At 35.6% G+C, this 14361-nt stretch overlaps 1 protein-coding gene across 15 annotated transcripts in view; it reads left to right on the top strand.

Moving 5' to 3' along the window:
* Positions 1-59: 59 nt before the first annotated feature.
* Positions 60-14361, top strand: part of SFSWAP (splicing factor SWAP) — a 54524-nt gene continuing 40222 nt past the window's right edge. For 12 of the 15 annotated variants that reach the window (XR_003252353.1, XR_003252352.1, XR_003252355.1 and 9 more), the window contains exons 1-7: positions 60-456; positions 2847-3016; positions 3579-3716; positions 7185-7270; positions 11319-11544; positions 12009-12124; positions 12996-13131. Coding sequence is in view for 11 of the 15 variants with exons in the window: in XM_026058908.1 (XP_025914693.1) it covers positions 194-456; positions 2847-3016; positions 3579-3716; positions 7185-7270; positions 11319-11544; positions 12009-12124; positions 12996-13131 (1135 nt within the window). In the remaining 4 variants the exon portion in view is untranslated. The other 3 variants (XM_026058914.1, XM_026058913.1, XM_026058912.1) reach the window with 3 other exon arrangements.

The following is a 14361-nucleotide window of genomic DNA, read 5'->3' on the forward strand; positions in this document are numbered from 1 at the left end:
GCTAACTACCGGAAACCCGGGTGCCATTTACTCTCCTAGCGGAAGCGGAAGTGTCGCCATTTTGTTTCGGGTGATGGCGACTGTGTTGCTCTGGAGCTGGGGAGTTTAGCGCGGCCCCGGCCTTTAGGGGGACTCGCTTCTCGGACAGTCGTTGTTACTGCGAGTTTCCTCCTCCTCGTTGCATCCTCTGGTGATGTACGGAGGGGTCGGGGGTTCTCGACGGACTGCAGAAGAAGCAGGCCCGCCGCCCCTAATGTTGTTGTCAGGCGGGGGAGCGGTCCCTGGGCCCCCCGGAGGAGGTGGAGGAGGAGGAGGTGGAGGTGGGAATAGCCGTGTGGAGCTGCTGGTGTTCGGCTATGCCTGCAAGCTGTTTCGAGATGATGAGAAGGCTCAGTACCAGGAGCAGGGGCGACACCTTATTCCTTGGATGGGAGACCCCAAGATCATGATCGATAGGTCGGTGCAACCCAACCCCCAGCCTCTGCTGCGAGATCTCCTGTTATAGCCTCTTTCTGTTCCTCCCCTTATGCTGTGGGCAAGTGAGGGGGGATGTGTGAGCGAAGGAGGGTTCGCTCTGGCAGATGTGTGGGGATTTTCTTCGCTGGCAGAGTTGGAGGGCTGCTCCTCCTGGTAATGATGCTTCTTTTGTAACATTGCAGAGCCTTTCCCCCTGGCAAGGGGAACTTTGGGGTTCTCCTCTCTGACAGCTTCGGGAGTTTCCCTCCGAACCCTTCTGATAATCAGTGTGTTTTGAGGCTTCCTCCTCCACTTGCTAGGGTAGGGTTTACAGCGTGGTGTGGAGAGTGGGAATGAGCTGCTGTTTTCAATGCAAACCCCAAACATCATCTTTTTTTCACTTGGAAACTAAGGGAGTCTTATTGCATGGGAATACTTATTAGACATCTAATGGTTGTGTCCCCAAAACAAGTAGAGTGCAGTGTGGGGAGTGGAAAGATTTTTATCCACATAAGGGGAAACTGGACTTTACTTATTTCTCCTACGTAATCTGGCTGCAAGCTATTGATGGGATCCCTCCAGAGCAATTCTTGGCCAGATAGCTTTCTCCTTGTGCTGTGAGTGACTGCATTAGGCAGAATGGCTCTGTATTTTGGAGTTGCTTGCTTTTCAAATTTTATGTCGGGTGCAACTTTTTTTTTCTTGGTTGTTTTGTAGTGGGGGCTGGTTTACGGCATGAGAGAGTAATAGAATTTTTTGGTACAATAGCATCAGCAGTGCAGAATGGGATTTAGAAATAAATTTATTCAGAATAAATTTAAGAGGAGTTGTGGCTATCCCTGAAAACTTCAGTGGGAAAGATGGAAGAATTTGGGTTTGAAAAGGATCACATGACATACTATAGACATTTGTTCCCTCAATTTCATCAGTGTTTTGGTGCTAAACATGATTTTCCATGTTTCAATTTTAACAGGTGTATTTGGCTTGGGAAAAAAAAGGGTTAGTCTTTTTATTGCCTTCCAGAAGACTGGAGAAAATACCCTGGCACTATATTGGATTTTCCCCCATTTATGATTTTTATGATTGAAGTTAATTGCCACATTGAAATAAATACAAAAAGAGAAGAAAAAATAACCATAAACGTATGTTAGTTATGTTTTATTTCTTATATGAAAATAGAAGTGTTACAATGCTTGTCTTTTAATGGCAGCTCACTTCTATGACAGATTTCTTTAGCAGGTAGAGGCATTTTTATGATTCTGCGCAACAGTAACCCAAATTAGAGTAGCTACAGAAATTGTTGGGAACAAAAACTAAGTATGTGCATGTATATGCATATAATACCAAAAAATGCAAATAACCTACATTTATAAGTTAAGGAAGTTTGCATTTACTAATCTTATAAACTCCTTTGGAAGCTTAGATTTTTTTTATCTCCAGCAGCAGGAAGTCTTCATTTTCACCTGTTGAGAAAAACACATTGYTATGAGAAGACATGGGTTGAAGTTTGCCTGTGGACAGAGCTTGATTAACCAGACCTACGTGTTTCATTAACTTTTTGCTATTAGAATATTTACTTTCTTTGTTTTTGGTCTAGCAAGTTGGCACAAGTCAAGAGTTGTGTGTGGGAAGACACCTCAGCGGAGTCGAGCTTACTGTCACTTTACTTTTCAATCAGTTTCTTTTACTGATGCATAAACATTATCCCAATGCAATGCTTTTCCTGCAAATAAAATTATTTCTGCTTAGTAGAAAGGAACTGTACGTCATTGATCTTTGCCGTTTTTACGGTGAACCTCCTTGAATTGCATGTATATGTTACTGTTCCTATGTATGTGTGTCTCTCTATCACATAACCCAGAACTTATTTCCTCAGCCAAATGGCTAGGGGCCGAGCCTAGCCATGATTTTACCTCCAATGGACGCAAGTTTCTATGGTGAAGATATCTCCTGAGAGTTCGGGACTAGCAGAAAGAAGCGAGGAAATTTCGACCGTTTGGTTCTTACGGATAGGTATTTATGTATTCGGGTTTGTGTGAATGTAAGCTATTTGACTTTCCAGAAAAACATATTTTGCAAGTGACATTGATTGGTTGGTTGAACCACATACGGTAAGAGCTGTTAAGGAAATGGATCCCATTTAAACTATTAAAGGATACCTTTGCCTTTAATTGTAGTAATTTATTATTTTCTTTGAGAGGAATTTAGACAATTAAACAAATTTTCAATAGTTGGTGACAAATGATTAGCAAAATTAAACGTAACTTCTAAAAGGAAATATGTTTTAACATATAAGTATTTTTTTTTCATTTTTAATGGGTAAGTATTTAAGTAGTCACATAAACCCAAGCCCTAAGTTTTTTGCATTGACCAGTTCTTTCATCTTGCAGGTATGATGGGCGTGGTCACCTACATGACCTTTCTGAATATGACGCTGAATATTCCACGTGGAACAGAGATTATCAATTGTCTGAAGAGGAAGCTAGAATAGATGCCCTCTGTGATGAAGAGAGGTATTTAGCCTTGCATACGGACTTGCTTGAGGAGGAGGCGAGGCAAGGTATTGCTCAAGGAAACTTCCTGAGTTAGCACATGTTTAAATAAATAATTACGAAATTAAATTTACTCCTACTTATTTTATACTCACTTTTTCTGATGTTATCTTGACAGTACCCAGTGGATTCGAAAAACGGGAGTCTTTGCGTATGTGAGAGGACCTCAGGATAGTTTAAATATAGATCCACACAGAAATTGCCCAGATTCTGAGGGCAGACTGGGATTTCAGACCAAAAAAAACACCCCAAATAAACACATTCTTCTTCTTTTTCAGTGTATTTTTTTTTGTCTGTTTGTTTGTTTTGTTTTTTTTAACTGAAAGTCAGTATTCTTGTGTCCATAATTTCACTAGAATGTTTTAACCCCCAGCCTTTATTTCTTCAGGAAGAAATAGTCAGCAAATATAAATGCTGCCTCTTTCTGTTTGATTTTTAATTAAAGTTAAAATGAACAGGTGAAAATTTCTTAATTTTTAAAAACTTAAGTGAGAAGCATTGCTTTTTTTTTTTTTGAGAAATTAGCTTTTTATTATGTTGTGTTAATTGGTAATTGCATTTTTGTTCAAGAGGAGGAATATAAGAGACTGAGTGAAGCTTTGGCAGAGGATGGTACATATAATGCAGTGGGATTCCGTTATGGCAGTGATTATTATGACCCTTCAGAACCCACTGAGGAGGAGGAGCATCAGCCTGCAAAACAGAGAGGTAAGAGGTAAACATAGCCAGGGGTTAATTTAGATGAAGAACATGCACCTTTGTCTCCCATGTTAACTTGTAGTTGAAGGTTAAAAATCTGTGTTTCATTAAAATGCGCATTAAAAATCTCAAAGCATTTCAGCAAAATCTTTCAGGAAGTGTTTTACTGAATTCTTACAAACTTTATTCTTGATGTGTTCAAATGTTTTCCTGGTACCTCATAGTCAATACTACAGTAGTCAGAAAATTTAGTTCTGCTGTCTTGCAGATTCCTATTCATAAATAGTAATTCCTCACATGGCTTTCTATTACCACTATATTTCCTGGTCAAGAAGGAAAATGTGACTACAAACATAGAACAACAGAACAATAATTAACCAGAATACAATGTTTTCTTTTTKTTGTTGTTGTTGTTGTTGTTGTTAAAAGCTTAGATTTTGTCACCTTAATTTTTAAAACTAATCTCTCTTTAACATAGTGTGTCCCTCTCCAGGATCTTATAAAATGCAGAGTTCCAGTTCTCAGTTTCCCATCTTTAATTACAATAACTTTGTATTTTTAACATGAAGTCTTAAGGAAGCTTTCACAGTGTTATTGAACTATGTCTTAGTAAACTTAGGATCGTTTAATAAACAATTAGTTTGTCTAACTGCATATTGGTGGATTACAATGGTATGAGATGTATTTATTTTACCAAGTTGTGTGATATAAAAAGAAAATGCAGGATCTCTTTAGATTTTAAAGATTGTTCGATTGTTTTTGCAGTTTGGTATGGGAGGTTACGTCAGGGCACTGTCACTACCACTTGCATTCTGCCAAAAGTTTCCCCTGTACTCGTCACTACTCATACTGAATTGCACAGTCTTTTCTGGGTTATCTTTGATTTGTTTTATTCCCATTTGTTTGGTAAATTGCATAACCAACCAGTTTCAAAGTTCTCTTTGCCTGCAGTTTTTGAATATTGCTTGTCAAATGGATGTTTTGCATGTTATGTAGACCAGTAAATAGCTAGGGATAAGCCTACTGGAAAATTGGGGATAACAGAGAGCATGTTTGTTGTTCAGCTCCCACATCTCTCTCTCCTGCGTAGAGATTAAAAAAGTGAATGTCCCCTTCTTTTTGGTCCCTAAACAAGAATCTATTGAACCTTATAGCATGCCTATATGGTGGGAGTTGTTTGCAAAACTTTGTATGAAAACATGCCATAATGTTAGGGAATCTACCTCTGATCATTTCTGTGGGGAACAAGCAGAAATTCCAGTTGGTAAGAGTGCTGTCATGAGTCCAAATTGTTGGTCTGGATTGCTCCACATTATTTTTCTTTGCTAAACTGATGAGGTATCTAGAATAATTCCAGTCTTAAGTCATATTTTTAGGAGTGTGGTTCCTTATGGATGTTAAAATATGACAAGTTAATCATTGGCAAAGAGATATAACTACCTGTTTTTCCTTACAAGTTAAATTGTGTTTAATATTTGATGCAGCAAGGAAGTGTTGTGCTAAACTATTACAAAATTTTGCAGTGCAATCTGAGAATTTTCGGTGCTGCTCATGGGAAGCAGAGGCCTTCGTAGCAGATCATTAGAACATTGTCTTAGTTGTGAACTTTCTTGTTGAACTGTGTCTTCTAGAATATATTTAGTAATGATGGATAACAAAAGAGGATTTTCTAGGAAGTTGGGAGGAAAAGTACTTGGGGGGGGGGGAAGTGAGATAGCAACATCTATATTATGTTTTGCTGTACTTTAACTATACAGTCTTTCAACTGAATGCTGTATGACCAGAATTTCCAATAACACAGGCCTGTAAATTCTTTACCTTTTTTTTTTTTTTTTTTTTTTTTTTTTTTTTTTTTTTTTTTTTGGTAAATCTTAGTATAACAAAATTCAGTATTGGAAGATGCAGGTAACAGTAATGTGAATTCCAGACTGTAGTTTTGTGAACTCTCTAAGTGTTAGCTGGAATTCCTGCCAAAAGAAACAGTCCTGTTCTTTCTTGGCTGCTTATTCTTTCTCCTTTCCTTGATGCCAAAATTTCTCTGTGCTTTTTGGAGCTAATCTGTTTAAGTCCATTAAAAAAAAAAAGGTTAAGGAACAAAGACTTAACTTTCTTGCATGGGTAGGAGCTTCTGTGCAAATACTTGCTATGACACCGACACATGATAAGCTGTTGTTCTGCTGTCTGTATCCATAGATGCCRTTTAACATATGAGGTAACTAATAGTTTATCCTTTGTAAATACATCAAGTCTACCCATTGATTTTTAAATTCATAAAGAATAGAAAACACACATTGTCTTGGATTTTAATGTATGTATTATTACGGAAATTTCATTGCTTTATTTGCTCTCTTCAACCCTGTCCTTCAAGTTTGCCTGTAACTTTTCATAAATTCTTGAAGCTGAGCGCTAATAAAAATGTAATGTCAGGATGATGATGAATTACTTTAAAATACAGACATAAACTTTATTGTATAAGTTACATTTTCATCCTTTGGGTTTTACTAGTGTTTGTGTTCCCTGACTTGTTAGGRTGAGATTGGAGTTCGGTTTCTCTGAAGATATTTAAAACAAAGCTAGTAGAATAGATCATACTCAAAGTTTTAAAAATGTAAACTTTCCMCATAAATAAGTGTAGGAATTTTTAAAACAAAATATTTTTGGAGGAATGTTTCTGGTGTGCCACATAATAGAATGTAATACAAATTGACCTTTATAAAAGAATAGCTATTTTTAGATAAGCAGTTCACATGATGAATCTGTTTAAGTATTTGGGTATGTTAAACTTGGTATAAGAATAATCAAACAAATTTAAGACTGACCTTGCAGGTGACTAGCAACATTTATTTTAATCAGTTATTAAGTCAGCTACTGGTTTGTCTCTGTGGGAGATAGATTTTAGCCTCCCTATTGCATTACTCTACARCTTTCATTAGGGTTAGGAAGATGATGGAAGTGCTTGTCTTGTTTGCATAGGATGAAATGGTAGATTAACAGACAACTAGATTCAGCTACCACCTACCTGGGTCTTAATAGCTTTAGAGAAACTTGGTATCTACAAGACTTTAATCATTGTCTTTTAATCCCCTTMATTTTGGGTAGGTTTCCTTTATTTAATTAAAAAAAAAAAAGTTGTAGTAGTCATGTGAGAAAGGATATTTGCATTTTGATTTGACACCTDTTTAGCTTCAGTACTGTATTCAGGGTTATGGATTATAGGGTTTTAGACTTCTTAATATCTCCATTAAGACATGATTTACACAATCTTACTCATATTTAGTGTAAACAAGACTGCATGTAATATAGGGGAGAGGAGACATTTAAATATATGTTTAGTGCTAATGCTGGTTATAGTTTCATTTGAGATATTCCTGGATTGCACATCTTTTTAGATGCACTTTGTTTCAATAATTTTTGGTGAATATTTGTGTACTTTACTGTGTTTCATCATACAGTATTTTACTCTGTCATTTCTTGTAGAAACAGTTCAGACAGAAAATGTAGAAGAAAATGAGGAACCTTTTGTTGCACCTTCAGGACTGAATGTACCTTCTGATGTGGAATTGGTAAGTGTGTGTATTCAAAACAGCCTATTTTTCTGACACTTTCAATGAATTTATGGTGCCTTACTTGCATTTTTCCATTAGCTTTAGCTTGGTAGATTTTTAAACCATTCTAGAACAGTAGCTTAGCTAGTATAGTAGCTTGTTCCAATTTAGACAGCTATGTTAAATCTTCTTTCTCACATAGAAAACTTGCATAGAAAATATTAAAATGTTTGTGCTAAGTGCTTTTAGCATCACTTGTGGTATTATTTCTAGATAATCTGGAAAAATGCAATTGTTTTTCTTGCGCATTATTAAGGTAACCACTCTGCATCAGCCAGCACACAAGATGAAGTGTGTATGAAATGGCAGATTTCTTTTTAAGAAAATCCTAAAGRAACTCCGGGGTTGGCATTCCMAATGTAAAGGGCAGTTAAACCAAAAGATTGCTTTTTTTAGAGGTTCTTTCTGTGTTTTTTACTTCAGTCTTGATCTGAAGGGGGGAGGAAGTGATTGTATTTAAAGCTGTGTTTAAGACTAGCCTATTCAAGGAGAAAAGTAATAGTTTATTTCTAGAAAATTACRAATAGCATTACAGAAGTTCTTTCCTTCATGTGATGTTACCAGAATTTGCTACACTGTAAGCTGTAAACTTGATGGCAGCTTGCATATTTTCCCTGAAGGGGCCTGAACAGTCTTCTCCTTTCACGGTATTTCAGTGAAATGAGGTAATATTGGTATCTGAGTACAGTTGTAAACATGAGGAATTTCAATATGCTTCAAGTTTTATAAGAGATACTGAAAAGTCAAATAATATTCTGTCTTGTACAGTGTTGTTGTGAAAGTGTTAATTTACTTTGGGGCTGCCTTCTCAGTTTGATAACCTTTGCCAGTAAAGATTCAAGTCAATTTGTTAGAATAATTAGTCTTGAACATAGGGTATTTCTGTAAGATGTTTTCTACTTAATTAGATACTAATTGAAAATCATCCATCTTGTTTTGTATGTCTATGAAATAAGAGACATTTAACAAATCTATTTACTWCTTCTAGTTTTATTTTCTCTATTTTCTATTAAATCTTACAACATGTTTCAATAGTGAAGTGCTTAAAAACCTACATCTGAGTTCAGTGAAGATTTTTATACATTATTGCCTTTGTATTATGAGTTATACTTTAGTCTTAGAATAAGAATGTTGAGTTTTCAGTCAGACACTGTTTTTCTAGCTTTTGGATGTTGCTTTCAAGAATTAACTGTAGTGAAAGATACTTTGCCGTTCTACAAAGCTGCTTTGCTTTGTTTTCTTCTAAAGCTTAAGATATATTCTTACATGTAGTTGCAAAATACAATATGGGATCTAAAAGCAAAATTACTTCAGTAAGTCAGCTACTGAATTCCAGTATATTCAAATGAACAGAGAGCAAATGCTGGGGAGGGGGAGTGTGTGTGTGTGTGTGTATAAATAAATGTATGTGTATAAATAAAAATCATTGGTGGGGTTTCACAGACATTTTAAAAAGTACTTGTTACTGTACCCTCTTCCCATAGCGCAGAGAAACACCTCATAAATTAGATTGCCGTGATGTTGGTTCACAGGTGATTGGAAAAAGCATAGCGATACATTGTTACTTTGTGAACATGACAAAATGATGTCCTAGGTCTCTCCCGAGTCTATTGCAAATAAACATTTAAATTAAAGACTTGTGAGGTATAGTTATGACAGTTTGCTGATGGTGTTCATAGTGGTGGGAAAGGACACTTGTAAATGTTGTTAAYCATTTTGCGGGGGAAACTGTAAAGTGCTTGTAAGCAGGATAAAATTTGAGAATCGACTTGGTAACTTGGAGACTTCATTCAAAATYTGTAAGCTACAGTTCAATAAAGACAGGTATAAAATAGTTCCTGTAGTAAAGAACAGTCCAAAGTGTAAATGTTAAATGAAGATTAAGTAGCTAAGCAGCACTACTGCAAAAAAGATCTAGAGGCTGTAGTGARCTGTTGAATGTCAAGAGTATGGTAACACCCATTGCAACAGTAATGTCGTTCTGGAGTTTATAACACAGGAGTTGTATATAAGATACAGAAAGTCTTCTACAACTTAAAACTTTAATTTTTTGCATTTTTTTGCATTTTAAGAAGGTTGTGGATAAACTGAGTAGCCTGGAWTGCCAGGGAAGTGTGCAATAAGGGCATATTATCTTTTAAAATTATGAGGAAAGATTGAGAACTGCTTTGTTTTCTCTAGGTGAGAATTCTGAGAGGCAAAATGAGACTTAAATTATTTTCTGGACTTGATGGAGGATAGTTGCTTAATTTGCAGTAAGGGAAACTCACCTAGGAAAAACTTTTAACTACAAAAATAATTAAAGATCGGAATGCCTGACCAAGTTATAGCATTAATGTAACTGGAGTACTTTTCAGAACAGTTTCTTCCCTATTCTGACAGCTACTCCTATGTGCGGAAATTTTAACAAATAGATCTTATCAGTTAAAATGTTTCATCTTTTTATTAAATATAATAGCAACTGGATTAGGTCTGTTACAGCTGCCTCTCTATTTGATGGCCGTTTAATTTTTCTCACTTCATGAACTTTGGAAAGTTTTGTGGATCAGTGGTGTTGCTACTGATCTTGGAAGCATATTAATACTCATAGTGTTTGTTTCCCAGGCTTATGAAGTAGCACCAGTTGCAAATTCAACACCAGACAGTAATTTCAGATACAATCATTTTTGATCTTCTTTGCTCAAGGGTTTGTTTCTTTTTTTAGCTTTGTTCATGAATCTCTAGGCCTTAAAGTGTTTTTTGTATTTCTGCATAAGAACCGCAGGAATAGGAAAACTCAACATAGGATTAAATTGTGAAACCGACTATGCAGAAAGTGCTGTCAGATTGTTGAGAACTACATTGCCTCTAATTAAAAGAATCTTTGATAGTGTTCTAGAGGGACAAATAAAATTTGAAACAGCTAATTATTTTCCAGATTGAATATGTTGTTCTAATAAAGAATCTAATCAGCTGAAATAATTTCTAAAAAATGTGTTCTTTGGTCACATTCAGACTTTTTTTTTCTTAAATAGAGCATCAATGTCTGGTGTGCTTCTGATCTCTTAAAAAAAGATTTTCTGAGCTCTGCAATGTACTTCTGATTCTAGAGTAAAAAAAAATGTGAAAGCTAAAATGAATCATTAATGTGACACTTCATTCTTCATAGGTATACACTATGCATTTCTACAGGTTATTGAGCACAGGACAAAACAGACCTATCTGAGTATGAAATTAAAGACAAGGAATGGTGAAGTTCATCCATTCTTCCTCTTTTCACTTTTTGGTTTTGAGGTTGCAATGCTCCTTACATGAAATTTCAGAAGTGGAAATGCATTGATGCTGTTTACCTTTATTCAAATTCTTTTTTATTTTATTAATGAAGTATTCAGTGTTGTCATTGACTCTTTGTGAGAATGTGACAGCACATAGGAATTGCAGTTCTTATGTTGGTCTTGAGAAGCAACATGTCCCCTTCAAGAAAATGCATAGTAACAAGCTTTTTTAATTAGGGAACAATATTCGGATGTTTAGTGATAACAGTATAGAGAACAGCTGCTGGGAAGAAAAAATTGCATGGTGAGTCTTCAGAGCACCTTGAGTTATTTTAAAATAGAGCCACTTGAAATTGGCACTGCTGCGTGAAGAAACACATCTGTCTCCTGTCTGGTGGCGGCAGAAGTGTGTTTTATTGCTAKGGAATATACTTGGCTTAAAAGAATTTCTTTGTTGCCCTGATCTCAAACCTGGATTTGTTTGTCAGTTGAGTTTGGTGTGCAATGGCAAAAATACTTGCGCTGGTACAAGGAGAGGATGTTGCAAAGAGGAGATGTATGACCAGCTGGGGAAGGATGAACTGCTTTTTTCAGTAATGATTGGCTTCCACCAACTGAAAGTGATTATGAAACTATGATGCTAAAGAAAGCTAGAAGTGGGGTAGGGAACTGATGCTGATTCTAATTCTCTCTGGAGTTCTGGCAAACTTTACAGGCTGCTTATGAAAATATATGTTATTTTTCTCCCACAGCCACCAACAGCAAAAATGCATGCAATTATAGAACGAACTGCAAACTTTGTTTGTAAGCAGGGAGCACAGTTCGAGATTATGCTAAAAGCCAAGCAAGCACGCAACTCCCAGTTTGACTTCCTGCGATTTGATCACTACCTCAATCCCTACTACAAATTCATTCAGAAAGCTATGAAAGAGGGACGATATGCTGCTCCTTCTGAAAATAAAACAGAAGAGAAAAAACGTAAGTGATTGCTTGTCAAATGGCTGACTCTAGGATGTGAGTCATTGAAATGTCCACTGATGTTATTTGGTAGAAAAGCCACATCTTTTTGACATATTGGAATGGCAATACCGTCATCCTGCAACTGAGATTGATATGGTGATTCAAAATAAGAGGAAATTTTGCTTAAACAGAAAAAGATTTGTATTATAAAAAGATCTTTTGGTGAGACTTTCAGATACAAAAGCTGCTATGATCTTGGAGCTTTTAGAAACACCCTAAGAAAGTTGGTCTGTGTACTTAAGTTTTAGTTTTATTGATGGCTAGCAATGTTTTCTTGTATCTGTCACTTTTTGTGAATAAGCAAATTTATGAAAATCATGTTTTCTTAAAGGAAGAACATATGCATCACCTGTGCATGTCTTCCTACCCCTATGCAAATCCATATAAAACTCAGATAAAATTCAGACACTGCTTTTATTTAGATTCAAAAGTCAAATCTGAGGAAGAAGATGATGATGACGATGATGATGATGGAAACTATCTGCATCCAAGTCTCTTTGCATCTAAAAAATGTAGTAGACTTGAAGAGCTCATGAAGGTACTCAACCCTATTAAAATGACTTTCTACCTTGTAAAATGTCTCATTACAGGACACACAAATTCTAATATGCAGGAGTTAAGATGTTTTGTTAGCAAAGTTTTTTTTTGTTTGTTTGTTTTTTTCAGAGTTACTTGGAAATGTAAATATATTTTAGTAAACTTCCAAGTTACTTTTTTCCCAGTACATAAATTGTTATTTTTCCATTCTTAAGCCATAATGTTCCTGTTTTTGATGTGCTCTGGTATCAAGGGCAGCATATCAGTCAAGAGCTTATCCCACAAACTGTTCTGAAGCTAAAGATTTTAAGATATTTAATGCTTTTCATATATTAAACAAGATAGAATGTTTTCTTTTTAGATTTTAGTAGATAGAATCTTGACATCAAATAATAGTTTCAGTGACTAATATTTCAGCAGAATTAGTAACGCTCATTAAGTCTAAGTTTTACTGGATGCGTTAAAGATGTTTGTTTTCTGAGCTTGCTCGATAGTGGAATAATGAGAATGGCAGATGGTTGTACACATCTGAGGCTTTCAGAGGAATGGCAGGGACATTGTTGAATATTTAGACAAATCAAGTTCTGTATTTGATCACAACTTTGGTAAACTAAGGAGAATATACACTTTTTTCATGTCATGGATTTACGTTCACATTAAATGAGGGTTTTTTGGACAAATATACAAGAAAGAATCAAGTTGATACTGATGTGAGATAGAGAGCTACAGAAACAAGAATTTTGGTGCGTGGATGGTATTATTGATGTCTATTAATTTAGATAGATTTGCCTTCCAAAATTAGATTTATGATACTATGTTTCAAGTATACACTTCAAATTTTAATCTCTTCTCTGTTTTCATGATTCTTGCAGCCTTTGAAGGTAGTGGACCCTGATCATCCGCTTGCAGCACTGGTCCGCAAAGCACAATCAGATAATAACTCATCTACACCACAGTCAACAGATGGGGCAGCTGTACAGACATCACAAGTAGAATATTCTTCTGATTGTAAGTGCATTGTGATTAGGCAGCTGATAGTTTATCACGTTAAATTGTATGTGAATGCTGATGGGGAGAAAAATGTATTAGCTTCATATTTGTTCATTCATAGCTAATATTTATTCTATTTCAACTTCCTGAATGTTTGAAGGTGTTTTTATCCACGGAGTATCTGTCACATTGTTAGTTGCTTAGCAAAAAAAACTGGGGGTGGCAGCCAACTCTTCAGTATGCAAGTATGATTAGCACAGGACCCTTAATGTTTTTGATCGATCAGTTGCTGTTAATGAAGCCTAATGCAGCAGAATTGTGTAAGAAAGGTGATAATCCTTCCAAAACAAGAGTCTATTCCAATCCCCCAACACAAATTTACAGCTTTTTTCCTAAGAAGCCAGGAGCCCAGATGCAATAGTCTATAATAATAATTTTTTGGAAGTTTCTTGCTCTTTTCATAATCTTTTTCTGTAGTTGTGACATTTTGTATCTGGTGCTAGTAGCTATTAAATCAAATGGCATTTTAGAACTTTACATTAAACTAAATACTAAATAATAATTTTCATTCTTTTTTTCCGTTAGTAAGATGATGATGAAAGATTAAAGAGTACTGTTTACTTTGAAAATGTTTCCCTGTGCATTTATGTCTTGTAACTGATTTGTTATGAGTAGCTTAGTGTTCAGGTCATTGCCTTTGTAAAATCTTTTAAGGGGAAAAAAGTGCAGAGCAAAATCTGAGTTCAAAAGCACATCTTTTGGTATAACTCAAAAAAATATTTTATGTTAACTGATAATCATGTGATTACATTATCTAATACTATCATCTGTGATTCATACTTAAAGATCGGATTTTAGATCTTTCATTTCTTTAGTAAAACRTAATGTTTAAAAACTTAAATGTTGAATGATTTGGAATGCACCTAATATGAACTATAATCCTTTTCATGTCAAGCTGTAAGTACAGGCGTACCTGTTTAAGCGAGCCATTTTTTTCATAATAGTAAAATAGTTGTTTTAGTGAGGTCTCATTAGTGCTGTTTTTTTGCAAGTAGTAATAAACAAGTCGGATAAACTAATTCAGTCATACCTTCTGAAGCAGTGCACTGAGATTATAAAATGTCTTCAGTGTTGAATATAAAACTGTTCTATAAGGTAATTCACAAGAGTTCCATCAAAAAAAGCTTGCTGTATTAAGCAAAAAAGCATATAGTAAATCTGCTTTGAACAATTTTGGTGGACTGTCTG

The sequence above is a fragment of the Apteryx rowi genome, unplaced genomic scaffold (assembly GCF_003343035.1).
Source record: "Apteryx rowi isolate R43461 unplaced genomic scaffold, aptRow1 scaffold_15, whole genome shotgun sequence".
Taxonomy (NCBI): Eukaryota; Metazoa; Chordata; class Aves; order Apterygiformes; family Apterygidae; genus Apteryx; species Apteryx rowi.